Source organism: Myripristis murdjan, chromosome 12 (assembly GCF_902150065.1).
Source record: "Myripristis murdjan chromosome 12, fMyrMur1.1, whole genome shotgun sequence".
In the NCBI taxonomy this organism is placed as follows: Eukaryota; Metazoa; Chordata; class Actinopteri; order Holocentriformes; family Holocentridae; genus Myripristis; species Myripristis murdjan.
The window spans coordinates 6,697,487-6,721,604 of record NC_043991.1 but is presented as its reverse complement, the minus strand read 5'-3'; the positions used below and the strand labels follow the sequence as shown (position 1 = coordinate 6,721,604).

General features: G+C 40.3%; 1 protein-coding gene across 1 annotated transcript in view; it reads right to left on the bottom strand.

Annotated features, from left to right (window-relative positions):
* Positions 1-24,118, bottom strand: part of LOC115368964 (matrix metalloproteinase-17-like) — a 146,565-nt gene that overhangs the window by 3,235 nt on the left and 119,212 nt on the right. The window contains exons 5-9 of the mRNA XM_030065432.1: positions 17,180-17,356; positions 13,944-14,046; positions 10,797-10,879; positions 9,670-9,822; positions 9,265-9,522 (exon numbers count right to left, since the gene is read on the bottom strand). Coding sequence (XP_029921292.1) covers positions 9,265-9,522; positions 9,670-9,822; positions 10,797-10,879; positions 13,944-14,046; positions 17,180-17,356 — 774 coding nt within the window. The remainder of the gene's footprint in view (positions 1-9,264; positions 9,523-9,669; positions 9,823-10,796; positions 10,880-13,943; positions 14,047-17,179; positions 17,357-24,118) is intronic.

Sequence of the window (24,118 nt, the reverse complement as noted above, 5' to 3'; positions counted from 1 at the left end):
ACCATAAAATCTCACTGATTGACCTAAAATTGGAAAGAAATATTAATTTTTGGTGTTTTAATGGCTTTATATTATTTCTAAGTACAGATTTTTTTATTTATAACCGATGCGTTACAAAGTGTGTACAGGACATTGAAAACATATCATCATGTCAATTTCATATTTACCTGGTAGAACCCATTACATTAGGAAAACTAATATGAAGCAAAAAGAAAAAAAAAATGACGTTAATCATTTATTTAAAGACGTTAAACACTGACTGGGGTCAAACTGACCCCAAAAATAATAGGAGAGTTAAAAGCTTTGGGGCATGTGAGCGCACATCTTATCGGATCACTTTAAAATCTCTAATCAGAACGATTTCAGTCGGGTTGAAGCAGTGTTGTCCATGTACTCGTGTGGAGAGCGACTGTACGCTCTTCATTTTCTGAGTGACTGATTGGTTCTCAGATATTTCTGTTTTACTGTGATAAATATTCTTGAACATACTCATCACAACATGCAGGGTGGGCGATGTCATGCCAATGCCACACACTGTCACATAGACACACGCACACACACATATGCATGCTCAAACACACTCCTAAACTCTCCTCTGGCTCTGCTTATCTGGATGAGATGGATATGAGGGCCAAGAGGAAGATGGTTTGCCTTCCTCTTTGAGCCACAGGGCGAAAAAGCCCTGTCTGGACGGGGCTTTTCCTCGTTTTCAGGACAGTGTGTGTTAAGTTATTACTAACACGGGGCATTTGCAATGGATATGAACAATTTACACGGGATTAGAGATCTCTGCCATCGCTCTCCAACATTTCGGAGGTGTGACTGCTTCATTTACGAGCTGTCGTAACACCGAGGCAAGGCACGGCAAGGGCGTTTATTTGTACAGCAAAATTCATACACAATGCTTTACCTACGGCATAAAAGGACATTTAAAAGCTCTGGGAACAAGAAAAAGGACGTATGCATGCATTTATGAATGTATGCGTGCGTGTATGTAGCCCATGAGGATTACTGAGGCGAAAATTACAGGCGTACTCCGGTAATGATTACATTATCCCACCTCTTCCTGTAAAACTAATCCCGTCGGGTGGATTTAAGTCGAGTAGGGAGACGGGAAATTAGAGGAGGTGATAGGTTTGTGGTGCGGTTAAGGGCGAATAAGGGAGAAAGATAAGGAGGACAACATAAACACACACACACATAGGCCGTTTAGCAAGAACATACACATTTTCCTCTGAAAATGCACCTCATCTATTTGATTCTTTTGTCTGTGTGGCAGTCCTAAAACCCTGATGGGTGATAAACCACACAGAGACTTTCAGAAGCCGGTTTTTATTCAGTAATAAAAACAACTTAATGCTTTTGGCATTTCATTTGTGATGGCGAGATGTTTGAGGTGACTTACTCAAATCGCTGCCACATACTGTGTGGATATCACCTCGGGCTTTTCTCGCCAACGGGTTTAATTTGTTCTGACAAAACTATTTTCACTGAGTTGTTTACTCCGGCGTTTTTACATGAAGACACAAGTTTGTGTCAACAATCAATGCAATACAACCCCTTTTAGTTTTTTTTTTGGTTTTTCTCATCTTATTATAGGCCGTTTTAGAGATGAAGTCACTGATATTTATTGATGTTTTTGCTTATGATGCAATCTACGCTGCTCTGAACTGAAAATAGACCCGTCTGGTTGTGTGCCAAAACGGTGACCTTTTCGCTGCCTGATGTTTCATTGTGGTTAGTGCACGGACGGTTGGTTTTAACGAGGTGTTCCTGACCGGGTTCGGTGGGAGGCGGCGGTGATTTATGATCATTTGGGATGGATCATCTGTTAATGTTGGTATTTAAAAACAATAAAGCTGATGTTGTCGTTGTGATGCTCAGTGCGCTCTTGCAAAGTGATAACACCGACTCTCAAAGTGGCTTGGGGCTCAGCTTATCTTTATGCCGCATCATAACTTTGTGAATTATAATACAGCAGACACATTTTCCGCTCAAACAACAGGAAAACCATGTTTGACCTTCCTGCTATTCAGAAGTAATACTTATTAATAAAAAAAAAAAAAACGATGACTGGCTGTGGCATCACAACTCTGCAGATTGAGAAATGAGTCAAATTCAAATAATCACTGCCTTGGAGAAATCGACAAGAGGGATAGGAAATTATTCTAGATCAATAAATGCATGGAAAATGTATTGTTTATGTCACAAAGCATTTACCAAACATTTGAGATCATAAAAAAAAAGGAGTTTTAGACAGTTTGCGCCAGCTGTCTATCATTTTGTACATATTGCAATGTTGATTTGCTCCCATAGAAACTGAATTAAGTCGAATTAGACGCTGCATAGGGAATCTGAGCATTACCAATAAACCTGCTGGTAGCAATCTTTGAGGAGACAATTGAAAACCTTTATTGACACCTCCGTCCTGCCAAAACAAGCGCCTGGCCGGGTTTGCAGGCAGATCTCTCTCCTTCACGGTGTGTGCAACTCGCAGCAAAAACAAAAGGATAAATTGAAGCCAACAAACGGAATTAATTAAAATCATTATTTATTTATTGAAAAATGATAGGAAGCTAATTCACAGGCTATTTCAGGCTAATATCGGTATTAGGTAATTAGATGCTGTCAGCTAGGTTAACACTAATGAGCTGTATTGTTGTCGTTAATGAAGTTATTGAATAACTTTATAGCAAAGCCACCGGGAACCTGCCAGGTACGGCTCTACAAGGTTTTTTTTTTTTTTTTTTTGAGGCAAAATGAAGAGCTACAAGGTGATTTTCACAATTCTTTCATCTGTCTTCTTGTGAAAGGTTTCCCTCAGGCGTGCGTGAGCTGGAGTTACCATAGCTTTGTAGTTTTCATCAGTTTTTATTTTGATTTCGTTTCTAATTTGTTTTCCAGTCACAGTTTAGTTTCAGTTTAGTTTCCAGAGTGGGTGTGCTTGTTCAGTTTAGTTTTTATTGTTTAAAAATGTTTAGTTTTAGTTTCATTTTTATTGGTTTCAGTATTAGTTTTATTTTAATAGATTAGTTTTTGGGCTATTTTTTCTGCTCTATTTGTTAGTCACAGTAGAGAGAGACAGGAGAGGCCGTAGAGAGAGAGACAGGGGACGACATGCAGCGAAGGGCCCAGTTTTCATAAGTGGTACGCGCTCTACCAGGTGAGCCACCGGTATCAGTTTAAGGGGTTTTTTTTGTTTGTTTTTTTCTTAAATAAGGCTTATTATAATTAGGCTTACATTAGCTGGTCCAGCTTATAACAGACCTTACCTCGGTGACGACACACAGAAATCCCGCACTCCTGCAATCCCACCCATTCAGTTTCTATGGGCGCACCAACCAGTCAGCAACTGGCGCTCAACTTAGAATGCTAAACTTTCTAAATAGGTCATTAATGAGTGGCCGTTCAGTTTTAAAATCCCTGATCCAAAAAAAAAAAAAAAGTGTCAATTGCCAGATCGAAGAAGCGGTCCACCATATGCTGTAGAAAAGTACGAGCCAATTTGCGTCCGTCAGTGGAATCTTAGCCGACCACGTTGTCCATCTGGCGCCGACGGCTCCCTTTTGGACGTTGTGTTTTGAATTCCACAGCCTATGATCATAGATTAGAACCGGTTTAATATACTGGACAGAAGGCAGAGCCCGCGCTGCCACAATGAAAAACCTTTCATGCACTACCGGTGGCAATAGATGAGTAAACACTGCTGTCGTCAGGCACAACATGTAATTACTATATTTGGATAAAGCCTGTGATTTATTTGCACATGAATAGGCCGGCTGTGTCGTGCATCCATAAGAACAATCCAATTCTTCCATTGTCGCTTGCTGCGCGCTATAGTACGTGATGTGCCGTTGTCAATAGCATGGCTGGGTTAAATGTTTGAGTGTAATCAGCGATTTGAATGGTGATCAAATTGTTGAGGAAAAAAACGACCGATTGGATTTGGCCTCAGAAAGCCTGATCTGTGAACGGGGGTTCATCACAGGTTCGATTACCGTATTGTTTGCCGAGGTAATTGAACCTGCGATGTTCCAGCCAGAATAGTGGATCTCAATTGCTCGCTTGTGTCAGTTATTTTCCAGATGTGCGATGTGTCAAATGTACCCTTCAAGTGCAGAATTATCTTGAGCTATCATTGATGTGCGAAAATTACAATAACACTTTTTACAGCCTTCTCAAATCTACATCCGCTGCAACTAACAAGGCAGCCGCAATGGTGGTTGAACACCAACTTGTTTCTTTTTTCTAAGCCGTCCTCATCTCCAAAACAGTGTCATTTGCTGCTCGACGTGATGACGTTTCTGCACAGAGAAGATCAGCACCCAAACTGACGGCATCAACAGGGGGCTGTCTTCACTACAGGAACACTACGAAAAACCTATTCTTAGCAAAACACACTCCTCGGCCCTCTTTGCCTCACCAGAATTTTTTTTTTTTTTTCATTTTCTCCTGCCTGGGTGATTGATAATTTATGCTGCATCGTATAGATATACTTTTTTTTTTTTTGCCACAAGCCTATTTATTTATATGTATGAGTTTCTGTGTGTGCATGCTCTTTAAAGTGAGCAGCAAAGTGCTTGTTTCTCATTCACTCATACTGTAGAAAATGCACTGTTTGTCAAGTGCCCCGTATTAATTTCAAAGCAATGTCATCAGTACCTACACAAGACTTCAGAATCAGAGTACATATATATATATATTCCTTTCACCAGATGCATTGGGTGCAGAGCTAATTTCATCTGATTAATTGGTGCTGACACAGAATAGCTCGATATTTCAACCCTGAATTCAGTCTGACTCACAAAACACTGAATTTAACGTGCCTTGTTTATCATACACAAGTTATACACCTTTTATATTTTATTTTATTTTTTATGGAGGTGGTGTTATTTTTTATGCTATAAGTTATATATCAGACAAGCTATACTCTATGGCAGTAGACCAAATATGGATAGTATAGCATGTAGCTGATGTGTAACAGTACTTGCATAGTTGTTAACTACGACACAGTATGATGAGGATCAGAGAGGTTTAGGACCAGCAGCATGTTGTGAGGTATTGGTGGTGCAAAACAACATAAAATGGATGAATTAGTAATAAGCTCCATGTCAGTCTGAAAACCTGCACCGACATTCATATTTTCTCCTGTGAAGTAAAAAAAAAAAAACAGTCTTGTCAGCATTAATTTGACATTTTGACAACCTGTTTTTATTACTTTGGATATATTTATGCGTGAGAGCCGCACAGGGACATATTAATACCTAGTGAATTATTTCTCTAGCATTATTTAAGTACATGCAACAGTTCTCTATGGTATAAGGACAGGTTGAGTGTGTTTTGAGGCTTATTGGGTGCTATAATTCATTAATATATATATATGTTATATATATTTTAGACAGTGGATTGTGCCATCTTAGGTATCTTGTTGAGCCTGTGCAATACTGTCCAAACAAAACTAGAGAAAAAGAGGAATCTGAAAATAGGTTGGACTGAAACAAGTTTTTGACAGTGTGCAAACGTAACGTGTGCAACATGTGAACATGTACATCAGCAATGCAGGAAATAATGTTTGAGTTATGGTTTGATTTCAACATCAAGTCAGTAAGGGACCAAAGCTTGTGTAACTTCTTGTATAACTTGAGTTTCACAAGAAAGGGATTTAAATCAGTGGATACAAATCAAAACTGAGATACCTGCAGATTAAGCGGCCTAGGGACTTTTGACATGGTAACAGCCACTATAGTATATGAAATATGTTATTTGTATTCTGCTCTGTGTTTATTGCTTTGAAATGTGTTAGTGTGTGTGTGTGTGTGTGCGTGTGTGTGTGTTTGTGTGCATATGCTTCAGCGGATGTCAATAGGTTGGTGGTCCATTTATCACAGAGATTATAGGTTTTGCTCGGTGTTTTATTGTCTCTGTTCACCTGCCTGGGGACTATAAACAGAAATGAGCTGGTAGCTAAATTTGGTACAAAGCATCTCTTCTCTTTGTCTGAGATTAAAGTATTTTGTGCATGGGCCCTGATATAAATACATTTAATAAACTAAAATAAAATAAAAGAGGCGGAACCTGCAACTACAGTGGGTTGATAAATGATAAAAAAAAAAACATAAATTATAGATGAGGGAAATAAAAGTATGCTGATAGCTTTTAGCTCATATCAGTATCCTTGTGCACATAAGATGAGTTCAGTCAGCATGTGGTGTTGTGTGCAGCCTGTGTATGTGTGTGTGTGCATGTGGGAGTGTGTTTGGGTGGGTGAGGTGAGGTGAAGTTGCAGGATTAGGAGAGCTGGTTGAGAAAGTCTGTTGGAGGGAAACTGAAGCTGTGGTGGATGAGGTGGGTACCACAGCGCTCCGCCAGCATGCAAAACAGATGTTTGCCCAGGTGGGCAGTGTCGCCAGCAGTCTTCTTTGCCCTCTTCCTTGATCTGGTGCTATTGAAATCTTTCAAGGAGGAGGACAGCTGGCGGCTGACTACCCTCTCAACTGTTCAAATGGCACACTGCAGTCTTGTCTTAGAGCAGGATGAGACAAAGCCATATGAAAACATGATCGGTGAAGTCGGGACAGATCTGTAGCACTGGACCAAATTTGATCAGGACACACTGGGTTGCTGCAGCTGTACCAACTTCTGACTTGTAAATAGTGCTCATGACGATGTCCAACTCCTAATTACAACTTGGAATCTTTTTTTCCCTGAAAGCTGTGATATATCCCACAAGGAGGTAAATAATGTGAAGAGTCTAGAATATAACAACCGTTAAACGTAAAAATAGGTCCAAATTTGATAGTGTACATTTTGCCTATTTTGTTTAATTAACAGTTTAATAGTGTTACCTCTTAACCAAGACTTCAAACTTTGTAATGTTAGCATTCCTCACTTTCTGTTTCACTTATTTTACTCTACAAGTGACTTGAGCCCTTATCAGTGGAATTGATAGCACTCTCCAACTTCTACCTTCTTTCCTTATAGGTACGCAAAAGTACCAGTTTTGCACCTCATCTGTGTGTGAGGACCGACTTGCTGACTGACTCTTGATGGTTCCCACTAAGGCAACGAAATAAAAATAGTTTAAAAATTATGTTTCCATATGACTAAACTGCATTCTTAATTATAGGGGGAAATGTTTGTTTGTTTGTTTCTGATGAATAACAAATTAGTTTCTAATCTTGTATAGCATGTCGGGTGGCATTTTATCCAGTTTTGTTAACTTTCGCCATAAAGACCTGATAACATAATGTAAAGTTTGCAGAAATGAACACCACTGTCACATCACGCTGGACTTGCCTGAATGAAAGTCAGTTGTTTGACCCATCCTTCAGCCCACTTTCCTCAGATTTCAAACTAAGTGATTGAAAACGTTCATGTGACACGTTACAAATGTAATCCAATTACAAAATACATTCCCCTCAAAACATACAGTACTTGAGAATGCAGTCAAGCTGCATGAGAACGTGATTTTTAGGAGATGGCACATTAAGGTGGTGTCATCTGCAAATGTGAGCAGCTTGACTGTCTGACCCCTGCAGATGCAATTATTAATGAACAGCCTTCTCTCCTTTGCCATAATTTCCTTCACCTCGGTTACTGATAATTTATTCTTCATTGTGTACAGTGCCAAACAGAATACTTTACTGCCCCCAAGGGAAAATTAGTCTCGGACTTGAAAACACCCAAGCTGCATACAACACTTCATTGATACACAGAAACACAAACATATCTTAACACGTGAGTTCAGTTCAGAGTTGAAATTAAATGATTAAAATGGTAGCAGCAAAACAACTTAATCGCCATAACCCTCTAATCCCAAGTAAAAAAGAGCCTATCTGTTTGTGAGTTTCTGTGTGTGTGATGTGAGTGTATAGCTAGTGTATAGCTTGTGTGTGTTGAGATGTCTTAAGATCCACACATTCTAAAATGTTGCACTGATACTATTTGTCAAACAAGCTCTTTGAAATTCAAAGGAATCCAGCTCCTCTTAGTGTACTGCAGATCAGAGAGCCGAAACCATCAATGTCAAAACACAAGCTCTTATCAAGACATTTGCTACTACAGAAAATCTGATTGAACAATTTCTTCTGCACTTCAGCTTGGATAAGCGTCCACTTTGCCGGCTTGGATATTAAAAGAAAGAAGGTGGCTATGATGATTGGGCTCACTGAATAGGAATCTTACAAAACCACAAGCAGACTGAGCAGCAGCAGACTGAACGGCGGTAATTCCACAGGCAAGAACTGTTTCTCGAGAACTTCCAATGACTCTACCTTTATAAAGGGTTTATGAATGACAATTGGGCTATTCATTAGGTTGTAAACACTTTGTACACAATAAATAAACAGTAATAAACAAGTTAGAACACAGTTTTCATACATCGATGCAGATACCAAGGATGGCTGACTGATAAAGGGACTAGACTACCAAGATCTGATATTTAACAGAACAAATGCAGTGCATTAGTAAATTGATCTTGCCAAACAGTGAGCCTGCATTGACTTTCATTCATGTTCCAACATGGCAATCACCTTAAACTTGCATCACAGCTAGGTGAAAACAATATCTAATCTTATCTGAGAAAGACCATTTAACTAAACAGTTTTAGTGTTTTGATAAATTATTAAATAAAAGCTGATCTGCATATCTACAGCAGAAAATGACTATTACAGGGATGAATATGCAGTTACTGTGCACAGTTGTATGCAAAAGATCAAAACAAGAAGACGGACAAAGGAGAAGTTAGACAAAGAAAGTGAGACACAGGTATTGCATTGATAATGTTTAAGTGAATAAATTAAGTTATCCTTTATTCACCCCCATAGGGAAATCTGTCCTCTGCATCTGTGCCTTGTCAAGGGCATTGACAAGAGAATTAACCTAACATACATGTTTTTGATGGTAGGGGAAACCGGAGTACCCAGACGATACCCATGCAAACGCAGGGATACCATGCAAACTCCACACAGAAAGGCCCTTCGCCCAGCCGGGATTCAAACCTAGGACCTTCTTGCTGTGCCACAGAGCCACCGTTCCACTGCATAAAGAGCTCTCGATACCTTGTACCCTGTATAAGGCTATATGGTTCTTGGTGGAAAGGTCTTCTTTGAGATATTGGGTCAGATCAGTATGGCATGGTCCTGTTCAAGATTTTGAACACAACACTCTCATTGTTTGGGTACAGTGCCAAAAAACGTAGGGCAGATGTGTTTCATTTTTTTCCCACATAATTTCATCTCGCTAGTTATCTTTAAGGCCACTCACCATCAGACCACCTCATGGCATCATCCAGGTTTGGCGGCAGCCCCTTCCAAAGCGTACTGTCTTTAGGGTAGCCCAAGTCCATACGTCTCAGATGGTCGTCGTAGCGCCAGTAGTGACTGCCCCTGAAGAAGTACGTCTTGTCGTTGTGCAGCCAAACAAAAGCTGCGTCCACGCCCTCCAAGGGTAGGCCAAAGTCACTGATTGGACGGGGGTAACCCTCCTCCACATTATTGTCTTTAAATACCCAGTACCTGAGACCTGAAGGGTCATGGAGATACCAGTCAAAGAGAGGAAAGTTTGACACATTTCTACACAGTAAGTGCAACATAAGGATCAGATGAAAGAAACCAGACAGGAGGGATGAACACATTCCAGGACTCACTCTGAGATTTTTTTTTACTGTACCTTTGAAAAAGACAATTTTGTGATCCCCAGGCCTCTCATAGACAGCGTCCACACTGTCCAGGTTGGCTGGCAGGCCCCTCCAGAAGCGATGGATCTGAGCAGGACGCAGAGACACCAGGTGCTTTTCTCTGGTCAAACGCCAGAAATACTTCCCTGTGACAGAGAGGAACATCGACAGGTCAGGAACATCAACAGGTCATTCATACAAAGGCCTTGAGGAGGCTACTACTCATTTTACACTGACCTAAAATCCCACCACTATCCAGGACATGAGCTCAGCGTAAACAGGTTAACTCACCATTTGTAACCCACGTAGACATTACGATACAGGATATGTTCCACATTTTTGGTGGGCAACCCTAACCCCAATGTAACTTTAAACCTTGTAATATGACAAATTACCAATAAATCACCATTTTTTGGATTGGTCTCTGATTTATGTTCCAGGTGTAATTATAATGAGACCACCAGGATGAAACATCTGAAAAAGCAGCATTTTAGTCAGGTTGGAAGATTGTGACATCAGTTAACCTGCAGCTGAAATATAAAGAAAATTAAATGCATAGTCATACCCAGCAATTAACATTATAATCACTAATGAGGATGATGTTGCATTCTCTGCAATGATTTGATCATGTTTTAATAAAATATTTTGGCAAGTAAAACGGTCAGTGGCTGGTAACTGAAAAATTATCTACTATTATTAATATTGTTAGGTACTATTATTAAAATACTAGTATTAATAACACATACATACATACATATATATATGTACAAAGATAGTCAAGGCTGGGCGCTGTATGCTGTTCAGAGTGGGGAAGATGTGGTGGTGTGTGAGTGTGTGAAATGAGTTATCGTCACGCATGACTCTGCTTTCTATTGATCGTCTTAAACAGCACTCTGTCTTGTCCCTGCCCTCTTTCTTATTCGCACTCATTTTTTTCTTTTTCATTTCCCGTCCCTCTTCGTCTGCGCTCTCTCATTCTGTCTCTCTTACTTCATTCTCCCTTTTTTATTTTTTCGCATCCATCTCCTGTTTTTTTTTTTCTTTCTTTTTTTTTTTTTTACCTCCGTCTCCCTGTGTGTATCAATGTGTCCTTCACTTTTTCTGCTTTGGACTTCAATACCTTTGAAAAAGAAGGCCTCTCCTCGTATCTGGGCCACTGCATCAAAGTGACTGGTGCACCTGTCGGGAGCGTCTTGCGCCAGCCTGAGAGACAGACGAGAGAGCGGGAGGAAGGAAGGAAGAGGAAGGAGGAGGTAAGAGGAGGAAACGGAAGAGAGAGTGAGAGAAGAATCAAGAAAAAAATGTTTTCCGGACTCACTTCAGACACTTTTCAAAATAAGAATGATTGTTCCATCTTCCTGGGCTGCTGAATGAAGCCATAATACATTTTGACCTGTAAAAACTTCCAGATAACTTTAATTGTTTCCGTATGGTATGAGGCATGCAATTCCAAAAGTCCAAAACCCAATTAAATCCTGTTCACATCTGCATATTGGGGGAAAAAAAAAAAAAATGTGAAGATTGCACTCACCTACCGAGACAACCAGCATGTGTGTGTGTACGTGCATGTGTTTGCTTTAATTAAATAGGCTAAACATTAGGGGAGATGCTATCACGCTGACACGGTGAGACCCCCCGGTGTATTTATCCCCAGGGCTAATAAGTGATTTAAAGCAGTGACGTGGCCGGACTTCCAATGATGAGGCCATTAGCACCACAGGGCCGCCTCTGTGAGCGGGAGCCAGCCAGCCCTCGTAACAACAAAGATGTCCATTGAGAGCTCGGCGAGCGCCGCGCCACGGCCTAGTGCTCGGTATTAGTGATCCTCGTCAAGCCTAAACCACCTTTTCCACACATCATCCCCTGATGGAGCCGCTGAGAAATGAGAAATGAGCAGTGAAGGCTACGAATGGGCCGATACAGGGGGAGGAAAAAGAGGGTTTAAACATTGTTTTTGATGCTGGAAGACAAATGTTCAGTAACTTTCTATTTTCAGCTCGACTGTGTTCAGATTACAAGGCGTTATGTAGAGAACAAGTCCTTAAACCCGTACATTTGAAACCACATTAGTTGTTTCTTCCGACCCTCAAATACGACCAAAAGGACTGTTTCGTAAATTAGCAGTGAATAAAACCTGCAGGAGCGACTTTAATACGACCCAGACGATCGCTTCCTGTGCAAACGAGCCCACTAGCCACTAAAAATACGTGGTTAAGGTTAGAAAAAGCTTATTGTTAAGGTTAAGGAAAAGTTTGTCCTAATGGTTAAGGTTAGGAAGAGGTCAAGGTTACGGTTATGAAACGTTAGGTCATGTTAGCCAGCTAATATTAGCGAACGTTTGCTAATATTAGCTGGCTAACGTTAGCTACCTAAAAACAAAAGCTCAAAAACTTATGAAATGATGATGTTACTGCAGTTTTCCGTCTAAGAATTTTTTTTCTATTGTTTTTATTTTTTTGCTTTTGCTGACAATTTGGTTTTACTATTTTATTTATGTACTGATCTGGACATTTGGCTCGTTTTTGTCTTTTTAGGTTATTGATACACTGAATTGTTAATTATTGTTTATTTTTATTGTTGCTGTTTTTGTGTGTAACAGTAGCGACCACTTTCTTGAAGCTAATGGGAATCGAAATAAAAAATAATGAATAAAGGATAAAGAATAAACACTGCTTCAACCTGGATCTGAACCTAGGTCGGGTTAAAGTTGTAAAACGTAACCAAAACAAAATACTAGCTATTGTCAGCTAGCTAATATTAGCAAATGTTTGCTAATGTTATTTATAAAATTGTTATTTACACCAGCAGTTCTCAATTTTTTTCAATAATGTACGCCCTTTGATTTTTTTTTAGCCCAGTTTTAGCTTCATTTTCTCCTTTTTCTCCTTTTTTTGAGCTGTAATGCTGCTATTCAACCACAAATCCATTTTCTGGATTTTTGTCTTGACTTCATAGTGAACAAACATCTTTGGCTCGACGACCACGGCAGCAGATTGAAATCACAAACACACACATCTGACACCGTCATACTGAATATAAAATGTGGTTGATCAAAGTTACATTTTTATTTTATTACATTTTTAACTTATTATGGGGTATTTTTATTTAAGATATTATAGCATAGGCTAATTATGTTAGGAATCATGCATGACTCATATTTTTTAAATTAACTCGTACTCCAACAGGTACCCCCATTAGAGAACCACTGATTTACCACTAGAGGTCACTCAACTTTGAAATGTAACTGTATATCGTAATAATCAGCTGTACAAACGGTGTATATGTTGTTTTTTGCCGGAGGGACAGAGCGCAGGAGACAGTGTGAGCACCCGCCCTGTGACACCAGTGTGTGTACAGTATGTGCATGCTTTGATTTTACACTTTATATACCAAACACACACGATGCAAGAGACTGCTGGGTGCTTGGTGCACTGTGTTGTCGTGGATTAGGAGAAGCTGCCGCTGAAGTCGCTGCAGAGGCCAGGAGGCGCTGCGTCTGATGCAAAGGGCCCTGTTTTCATTGGGGATCGAAACCACAACCTTTTGGTCTCTCACTAACCAGCCTGGCCTCTCTTCTTCCTATTGATCCAGAAAGGCCGCTGGGGTCCAGGTAAGTCACTAGCAGCTTGCAGAGGGATGAACCATGAGTGTGTGTGTGTGTGTGTTTGAGAGAGAGACAGAGAGAGATAGAGAGCTGAGAGAGAGAGAGTGAGGGTTTGGAGAAGATGGTGTAGAGCAGTGGATCTGTTTATTTAGTGATTTTGAATGTTAGGCCCATTTTACACTGCAATGAACCATTTTACAAATCATACAGAGGCACTGATGATTTCACAATATATAATCAAAATCCCTCCATTTTTAAATATGAATTTAATCTTCTGCTTCTGTGGCTAACAAAGTCGCTGCCTTTCATAAACCATGGAAGTGAAAGTAAAGCAAACGTTTCCCTGGGGACTATTTTCACTAGCGGAGGGAGCGTTTCACTTTTCAAAAATATTTCAAAAAGTCATCAGAACACAACAGTGCTGCTGCTTTTATGAAAAACTAACATGGAGGACTTTATTATGGTGATGAAAAACAGGTGTGAAGACAGTTTGAAGTCTCTGAAAGATCATTTTCATATAAAAATGGAATGAATGGAAACCAACGGCTGGAAAAAAGCGTAGAAAAATGATATCGGAGAGCTAAAATAGGACTACTTTTTTCGGGAAACCTGAAGTTTACACATGCTGTAGATGTGACACTGAAGTCTCAGTGTTGTACTCACAGGACAGTGGATCTGTTTTCGGGAAGGTCCAGCAGGACAGGAGGCTCAGCCGTCTGGGAGGGGTTGCCCGGTCGATTGGTGTGGGACACCGAGTCTCTGACCCCTAGGAGAGACATGGGGGTCAAAGGTCAACTCAAGTTAGCTTGTCACAGGTTACAACATAGTAAGATTATACTGACTGATTTTATTTTTCGGTAATCTGGTTTCTCTCGCTGCTACTCAGTGTTGTTACTGCATCCCCTTTCTCGTTTCATCCCAATAGAGTTCAGTTCAATTAAGATAAACGTAAACAGCTGTGCAAATAAATAAATAAATAAATAATACAGCTATCGCAATATTTTTCACGTTACTGTATTGTTTCTTGAGCTGCCTTGTTTGTTCACTTCATTTTCATTTACTGACATCTACATTTTAGTGCACTGTATCCAATACGGGCATAGTGGCTTTATATCTAATAAACTGGAATGGGAATTATGAATTAAATTGTTTAGAGTCAGTTTCTCCCTTGAGTCATATAGTATACATTATCATGAATTAGTTTATCCAGAACTGTTTGAATTTTAAGCTCTGTTCATACATTTTCAGTCAATTCAGTCAAGCATTGCACTCTATTGTGATACAAAGTGTATTATGTTCAGCAGACGGTGTGTTTTGATGATGATCTAACACACTGCTCCAAAATCTTATTCGTTTTCATCTTCATCAACCCCCTGAGTGAGCCCTGATGCCCTGTGGACGGGGACCCTCTATCCCCCATCAGGATAGAAATGTTTCATCACAGGATCCAGGTGATCACTCAGAATAACTTGTGTGTTGATCTGCAGCGAGCCTTCCCTCTGAGGTGCAGGTGTCAAACTGAAAGCCCGAACTCGACTGTTCAAAAACTTTTATGGGAGTACAATAGAGAGCATCCTTAGCCGGGGCTGCACGGTGTGGTGTGCCAGCTGTACGGCGGAAAACAGGAACACTTCTGCACCTACGCTCGCCTGCAGAGGAAGGCAAGATCAGGGGAGAGTTACCGCACTTTAAAAACTCTTCTTCCCCAGAGCTGCAGCCTCCATCACACCCACTGCCGCGTCCACCTGTTGCACAAAACGCACACGGCATGCTTTTTTTAGACCCTCACCACTCAGCTCTTACTGGCCAGCTGAGTTTGATTACACTATACTATTGGTGGATCTACCCATGTGCACTGCAAAAACTCATTACACTTAAAATAAGACATGATCACCTCAGAAGTAACTTGTTTTTAGACAATTGTCTCTTGTTTCAAGTGATAATTTGCTTGAAACAAGTGAAAATTTGCTTGTTTCATTGGCAAAATTTGTTTCTTGTTTCTAGCTAATTTTCACTTATTTCAAGTGAATTTTCACTTTTTCCACTGGGAAATTTTGCCAATGAAACAAGCAAATTTTCACTTGTTTCAAGTGAATTTTCACTTGTTTCAAGTGAAAATTGTCTAAAAACAATTTACTTGAGTAATGAGTGTAATGAGATATTTTGACTAGAAATAAGACATTTTTGACTTGAAATAAGACAAATAATCTTGGTAAGATTTTGCGTTTTTGCAGTGTGCTTCACTGAAAATCAGAAGATGATTCGTTAAATGCTAACTTATGCCAAATTGTTGCCACAAAATAAATTAATAAATGTGTACTGTATACTGCTGCTGCTTTTTACTTTTTATTTAGCATTTTATTTATTATTGTTGCCATTTTTACCAATTGTCTTATGTTGTGCATACTTTTAATCTTTTAATCTTGTGCCTTGAGAGCGCCAAACTCAATTTTGTGGTAGAAACGACAATGACAACAAACGTCCTTATGTCCTTAAGTCCTTATGTGTGCAACCCTACTATAATATCCCACTGTTTGTATGGTGTCTTTTGGAAGAATGGGGCTCCATCCCTCCAGTAGACTTCCAGAGACTTGGAGAATCTGTTTCAAGGAGCACTGATGAGGCCCCACAACTGAACTGAACTGAATTAAATTTGGCTCCCCACATCCACAGAGCCCTTTCTCCCACCATCCTCTCCTGCAGCCAACTCCCCCCCGGGATCATCGTCCTCTCCTTCCCACGCCGCTTTTCCCCGTCTGCCTCTGTGAGCAAACGGTCTGATAAGGTCACATGCCATAAAAGCAGCAATTAACTCCATCCTGACTCCCACTGATGGTTTCATTAAATCAATAACTTTGCTCTACAGGACCCAGCAATCGCCGCTTCCAGCGAGAGGAGGCCTCTGCGTCTTAGTCTGCTGAGCTGTCACCAGTAAGAGGGATGTTTCCACCGCCCTGCCAGGAAACATAAGTAATTACAGCAGAGCCTCACAGGCCGTGGTCGGCGGAGGGGGATTCACTGTATTTAGAGATGAATAGCGCACATCTCCTTGGTTTCTCGGGGCTCAGCAATGGGTCATTTGGTGAAATCCATTGTGAGGGAAGGTCTTGGACAGTAGGAGAACAGGAAAGCACTGGTGGGAAGTTGTTACTCAAGTAGAAGTGCGGTTACTTTGCTGATGTTTTACTGCAGTAAAAGTAGAAGTGCTGCTGTAAAAAACTCCTGCAGTAAAAGTAAAAAGTAGCTCTTTTAAAATGTACTCTGATTTAAAGTAAATTTTTCCACAGTAACCACAGTAACCATGTTAGCTGTGATCTTTTCCATGCAGTTCGAAAAGGAGTAGAGAACACCCTTCTTTTAAAGGTGCATTGCACAAATCTGCAGAGGGTTGACTCAACATAAAATGATGGTTGAGACTTCATGGTTCTCATCATCAGGCCAACTTGCTGATCGTTTCTCTCTTTTTTCCCTTCATCATTCCACATTTTCATCAGTTGGGTCTAAATGGTCCTGTGCAGCTTTTCATTTTATTGTGAAATTTGGAAATGACAAAAAGTAGAGCTTCCTCTTCTCATCTTTGTTGGCTGAGCTTTTATTGTGAAAGGCTCCACAATCTGTCACTGATGATTTGCTCTCTGTGATGGCTCTGATTTAAAATGTAGTGAAGGACAAACCTCAAGCAAAAATGTGCTTAAAAGTAAAATGACTGACTTTAGAAAATCAAAAAGTACAATTACACACAAAAAAAGCTACTCAATTACAGTAACATGAGTAAATTGTAATTAGTTACTGACAGAAACACGGGGTGAGGAGATGGAAAGGAGGAGAGGGATGAGTGGAAGAGCAGAGCAGATAGAAAGAAAACAAGGAGAGCAAAAAGAAGAAAACGTCCTCCGTACCGTAGAGCTGCCAGACGCGGACCTTGTCCTCGTAGGGCAGGTCGTACTTCAGAGGGTCTCCCACAGGACCCTGGTAGTACGGTCTCATGATGGACTCCATGGCTGAGGTGTGGACCAGGCCGATGGCATGACCAAACTCATGGACTGCTACTGCAAAAAGATCCATCCCATGGGAGTCTGAGGGCGAGAGAGAGAGAGAGAGAGAGAGAGAGAGAGATGAGACTTAAAGGAGTCTCACAATGTGACAAAAAAAGATTAAAAACTCTGAAAATAAAGAGAGAAAAACAAGAGAGAGGGCAAGATATGGGCGTCACAGAAATTTGTCCACCTCTTTTTTTTTTCACACCGGAGTTATTTGGAGCGTGTTCACTGGGATCAGAGGAGAAACTACAGATTGCTGCGAGGCCACACGATCCTTTACCCCCCTCGTTTCCTCACGCTCGGCTGCTCAGCACTGCCTAGTTTCATAAATGAAGCCGACAGTTTTTGACCAGCTTAGTCGTGAAATGATATTTTACACTAACAAGAAAAGAAACAGGAACACACTTGGTGATAAATCCGAAAGCCGAGCGCTGCCTATCGGTTGCTTAAAACAATGCCTCCTGCTGGCATCACCGATCAATAGGTAACTCTCTCCGAGTCCCATGAGCCATCGCTGATCTGAGTGCGACTGGGGGATAAATTTAGATTATCAGCCTTGAAATGCCACCTCATGGTTGTATGCCTCTGTTTACAAATCAAGTTGCAGTTTACATCCGTCTCTGTCCAGACTCATTAATATCTGTAGAGACATGTATGATTCAAATGAATAATTTCCAGTGAGAAACAAGCTGTCTTCATTTTTACAGAAGAGTACAGAGGATAGATAGAGTGTCACGTGGGGTGGGTGGTCGGACCCAAACGCAGGAGCAAGCAGGCAAATACGCAGAAACACAGGGATCTGTACGAACACAGAAAACTACAAACACGACACGCAGCAAAAACAATGACTGGACAAGGAACAGAACTGAACACAGGACTTAAATACACCAGAATTAATGAGATAACAAGACACACCTGGGGAAGGGGCTGGAGCACAAGACAGGAGAACACAGAGGAAAGGCTGAGGGAAACACTGGAGAGGGATCAGAACAACCAGGGATAATTAACAGACTCAGGACAGATGTGGGGAACTGGGAGGGGCAAACAAGACACAGGTGAGATCACTGATGGGAACCGGGGCAAAGGAAACACACCAAAACACACGGGAAAACAGAAACAAGAGTCCAAAAACACAAGAAACACAGAACCATGACACAGAGAGCCTCGTCACATGGTGCAACGATAACCATCTGAGGATTAATATCAGCAAAACCAATGAGCTTGTGGTGGACGACCAGAGGAGCAGGAGGACCCCTGTCCTGGTTGACACCCAGGGGAGTGAAGGGAAAATACCAAGTTATGGCGTAGAACAATGGCCAGAAAAGTTTTTTTTGCAGATCAGTGTGATGTAACAGTGAAGTTGCCCTTTGACCTTTTGGATATAAAATTTCAAGAGTTAATCATTTTATCTTATTAGACATTTGTACGGGTGTAAATCACATTTTTCATCATGATATGATCTTGATTTAATTCAAATCAGGGGCCTAAAATCAACTTGAGACAATATCATTATGCTCATTTAACAAAATCAGTCACATTATAATGCAATGTCTCCGTTTTAAGTGTTTTATCTCACACTGACATTGTTTGCATGTGGCATGTGACTTTTCTCTGAAATCCAAAATATTTCCACGCTGCTGATTCATTCTCAAAAGGTGAGCAGATATCCTGCTGGTCGCGGCTGCCACTTATTATTTCCACTTAGTATCAATTATATTAGATCGCTGATCTTTAGGTAGATATATCGATCCAGATCAATGGATTGTCACACACCTCGACACTGGTGTGAAACTTTAATGAATTCTTGAGTTACGGCAAAAAAAAGTGTTTTGTGAGGAAGACATTTCTGAGTCACTGCATTAATAAGAATGAGACAGACAGAAAACCCGAAAACATACTTTCTCTGACCACGGCTGTCACGCGGAGGCATAAAAACAACCAATCATTGCGACTATGACTTTGCAATCTACCAAATGAATCATCAAAACACATCCAATCAGGAAAATGACAGGCACCGTAATCACACACACACTTCCTGTTTCAGGTGCCGGGCTGAGAAACACTGTGTGACGCTCCGCCGACACGTTTACTCACTAGATAACAATGTCTCGCTCCCCCGGGGATCCTCGTCAGGTCAAATGTTGACAACGCGACCCGATAAAGACCCACAAGGGACTGAAAACATTGTTATCTGGTGAATGAAGGTGTTTGTGGATCATTGTGCGCGGGTGCTTTTCCGTCTCTATTTAAAAACGACATAACCAGCGTATTAGAGACGGAAAACTGAGGACAAACCGTCACTGATATCAATACAGACGATGAAAACCAACACCAGTTTAAAATTTGTGGAACAGACTGATGGACTGATGGGAGTGACAGCCCGGGGGGAAACCAGCTGCTTGTGGAATCAAATAAAAAGGGAAAACAGAAGAAAACAAAACAACAAAAAAAAGGCACGTGAAGGAAAGGTGGCGGAATAACAACGAACGATAAATCTCATTAAAAACAGAACACCGGCATAGTCCAGTAATTTTAGGCCAAAATTGGGGTCAACCTAGGACAAATTACAAGAGAAGCAAACTCAACTGATTTTGTATCCTCAGTTTGTCCTGAGTGAGGGAAAAAAGTCCCAAGGAATCCCATTGGTGGAAAGTTTTGAAAATCACCTATATATGACCACATATTACCAAAAAACACTGTTTTTAACACACGGGGCAAAGGGGTTCAAAATTTTACTTTCAGATATCACTATAAAAATTCACAAGATGATTACACACACAAAGACAAGAAAAAAAGTAAATTACAAGTTCTCTGAATTATTCTGTTTGCACATGCATATCACACATTATCTGATTTGATATGCACTAATAAGGAATATAAGGAATAAATGCCAGAACAGACATTTAAACAGTGAATTAAAAGGTTACTATATATATAGTAACCTTTTAATTGACTGTTATATAGTAACATTTTAATTCAAGGTTACTCTATATATAGTATATGTGTGTAATCAACTTGTGAATTTTTATAGTGATATCTGAAAGTAAAATTTGGAACCCCTTTCCCCTGTGTGTTAAAAAGGGTGTTTTTTGGTAATATGTGGTCATAAATAGGTGATTTTCAAAAACTTTCCACCAATGGGATTCCTTGGGACTTTTTTTCCCTCACTCAGGACAAACTGAGGATACAAAATCAGTTGAGTTGGCTTCTCTTGCAATTTGTCCTAGGGTTTTTTCATAAAATGACTGGACTAAGCTGAAAGGGAAGATCGGAGGAGAGCAAAGGAGAAAAATATGGAAACTGAAAAAGGAGGCTGATTGATTAAAACACGAGCGGAGAAGAGGAGGGAGGAAACGGGACGGAGGAGAAACTTTTAAAACGATCTGAACATTAAGGACTTTATTGTCGTCGCGGCGGGCGCGTGGCAGATGGCGGGGCATTTCCATAAACCATGGAAATTGCCAAATTACGGAAACTGTCACGGGGTCCAGAATGAGAGATGACAACGGAAAACTTCCTCTCTGAAAAAACATCAAGCAGCATTAGTGCCTTTTCTACAACCATCAGTCCCACCTCATCTGCAGCCTTACTGGAGATCACCACGCTGCTAAAAGATTGTGGCTTGTGTCGTCGTGGCATAACCCCTGTTTGTATCTCTTTTTTTTTTTGCGACTCATCTCCTTGTGGTACGAGCCAGGAGGCAGTTCTGCAGGCTTTAAATGCTGGTAGGCATGTGGTGTAGTGAGATAACTGTGGTAATACCGCCTGAGCCCCCGGGCTGCCAATCAAAATCTGAGCGAGGGAAGCACACCTAAAGATACTGCAGGCTATTAAAGCACATTTTGCCGTGGCATTTAGTTAAAAAAAAAAAAAAAAAAAAAGTAAAAAGGGAAAGGGAAAGGAAAAAAAAAGGCATCCAAAAAGCTTCATGTCTGGCCGTGCTGCACGAGAACAAAAACCTGCAGCTCGTGGGTTTAGATCTGCAGGAATGTGGACCGCCTGAGTGTCTCTCGTGGAAAAAAGTTTCCGGACACCCTTAAAATTTTACACAATCTCAAATATTATCATGAAATATTTGTGGAAAAATCTTTTTTGTGTTTCACAAGGTGTGGCTGCATTAGACAGATACAAACAAATACAAATTATATTTTTTTTTGTTTATTGTTTACAAGAAAACTAACAAAACTAAATTTTTGACAGTTTAATCTTTATCTTCAGGCGTGTTTCCTGCGTTAGGTTCCTTGTTTTGTGCCATTTTTGTGTCTGAAGAACTTTCAGATGTGCTGGCTTTATATAGACACCAAGCTTGGCAACAAAAATTGTGTCTTTTAATAAAAAGAACGACCTTCATCACTGGTCCCAAAATGACCCAGTACTCAAAATTTCTTATGTATTTTTATGGAAACAATCAATTTTAAGTTTTTAATGGCTTTTTTAGGATTTGTTTAGTATTTTGGCTGTGACTGTACTAAAAGAAATTGCACTTGAAGACCTAAGAGTGATTTGTTAATGCAATATTTCACTTTTTTCCACCACTGTAGCTTAGTGTCCCTCGGTGCGTGGGCTCAAGCCTGCGTGCACGTGCTTCACCTCTGACTGGCCTCACAGCTCGGGAACATCCCACTGTTGTGCTCAGTCAAATTCAATGAGGAGGACAACGGTGGGACACGCAGCCCCCGGTTACAGTAGCCACCTGGGACGCTCGGACGCAAAACGCCGACTCTTTATTATTTTATTTTATTTATCCTTTATTTTACCAGGAAGGTCCCACTGAGACACACACTGCAAAAACTCAAAATCTTACCAAGATTATTTGTCTTATTTCAAGTCAAAAATGTCTTATTACTAGTCAAAATATCTCATTACACTTAAAATAAGACATGATCACCTCAGAAGTAACTTGTTTTTAGACAACTGTCTCTTGTTTCAAGTGAAAATTTGCTTGTTTCATTGGCAAAATTTGTTTCTTGTTTCTAGCTAATTTTCACTTGTTTCAAGTGAATTTTCGCTTTTTCCACTGGCAAATTTTGCCAATGAAACAAGCAAATTTTCACTTGTTTCAAGCAAATTTTCACTTGAAACAAGAGACAGTTGTCTAAAAACAAGTTACTTCTGAGGTGATCATGTCTTATTTTAAGTTTAATGAGATATTTTGACTAGAAATAAGACATTTTTGACTTGAAATAAGACAAATAATCTTGGTAAGATTTTGTGTTTTTGCAGTGCAATGTCTCTTCTTCCAGGGAGTCCTGGTCAAAATGGCAGCATAAAAAAAGTTTCAAACACAGAAGGACACCAATTACACATAGACACACAGAGGGGTACCATTACACAAAGACAAAGGCTGACAAGACAATACAGGCTAATCCAGGACTAGGATCACTAGCACTAAGCAGAAAGAGAGAAAAAAAAAAAAAATCAACAGCATGTTGTAAGTGGCCTATATCAGACAATGACATTGTTCTGTAAGGACAGTATTTAACAGACTTTTTTTTTTTTAAGTCTCTAATCCACAGGAGCACGCGGTGCCGAGAGGAAGGGGTGGATAACAAAAAAAAAAAAAAAAAAAATTTAAATTATGGGGGATTGAGGGAAAAGCAGGTATGTCATTTTATTAACCATCCATCTGCATGGTTCTCATTTCTGAGGTGACAGAAGAGACCGAGCGCCTGTGGACAAACTCAGAGCTCCGAGATTTGGCTGTGTGAACCAGATTCATTGGTGAAGACCCCCACGGTGGAGAAGAGAGAGAGGAAGCGAGTGAGAGAGAGAGAGAGAGAGAGAGAGAGGGAGAGAGAGAGAAGCCAAAATGATATAAAGCCACGGGAGATGTTCAGTGAAGATTTTCCTTTTCGTCCAGCGACTGGTGGTTTTATTGATTTTTGGAGTATCATAAGGTATAGCATGACGAGGAATGTGAAGCCGCCCAACTTTGTTTGATGCTCAGTAAATACAACACATTAAAGAGCATGATGTAACCGCTGTGCTACGAAAATATGGCTGCCAGCGCTGGAGCTAAACTTTAATAAGGATGCTGAGCCATGTATGGGAAAAAAAAAAAAAAAAAAAAAAAAAAAAGCAGAGGCCCAACCAGCCCAGGGCGATCCCTTTTTTATTTGATGTGAATCTTTGTAATATTGGAGTCCAGCTTTACTCAGGCATGCATGCAATTATAATGATCGTCAAACCGCCGCTCAGATTTTGCTGTTGTGCGCCGTTTTGTCGTTCATCGATAACGTTTCACAATCCTGGTATTTACGGCGTGTTTAAATGCGGATTTGTGACTTTATGGCCTTGTTTTCATATGCAACGTAAATATACCGTCAAGTTAAAGTAATGCAAAATTTAGCAGGCGGTCCAAGTGCCGGGTTTTTGTGGTCACTATGGCAACCACGCGCATCTTACAAGAGCATAATCCCTTCCTTGATACTCTGATACGCCCAATCCCACTGTCCGCACGCTCCTCGAGAGCAAAGAGAGAGTATTACTAAATCGAACACTGCAAAAACTCAAAATCTTACCAAGAATATTTGTCTTATTTCAAGTCAAAATGTCTTATTTCAAGTCAAAATATCTCATTACACTTAAAATAAGACATGATCACCTTGTTTTTAGACAATTTTCACGTTTCAAGTGAAAATGAGCTTGAAACAAGTGAAAATTGTCTAAAAACAAGTTATTTCTTAAGTGATCATGTCTTATTTTAAGTGTAATGAGACATTTTGACTTGAAATAAGACATTTTGACTTGAAATAAGACAAATATTCTTGGTAAGATTTTGAGTCTTTGCAGTGAATC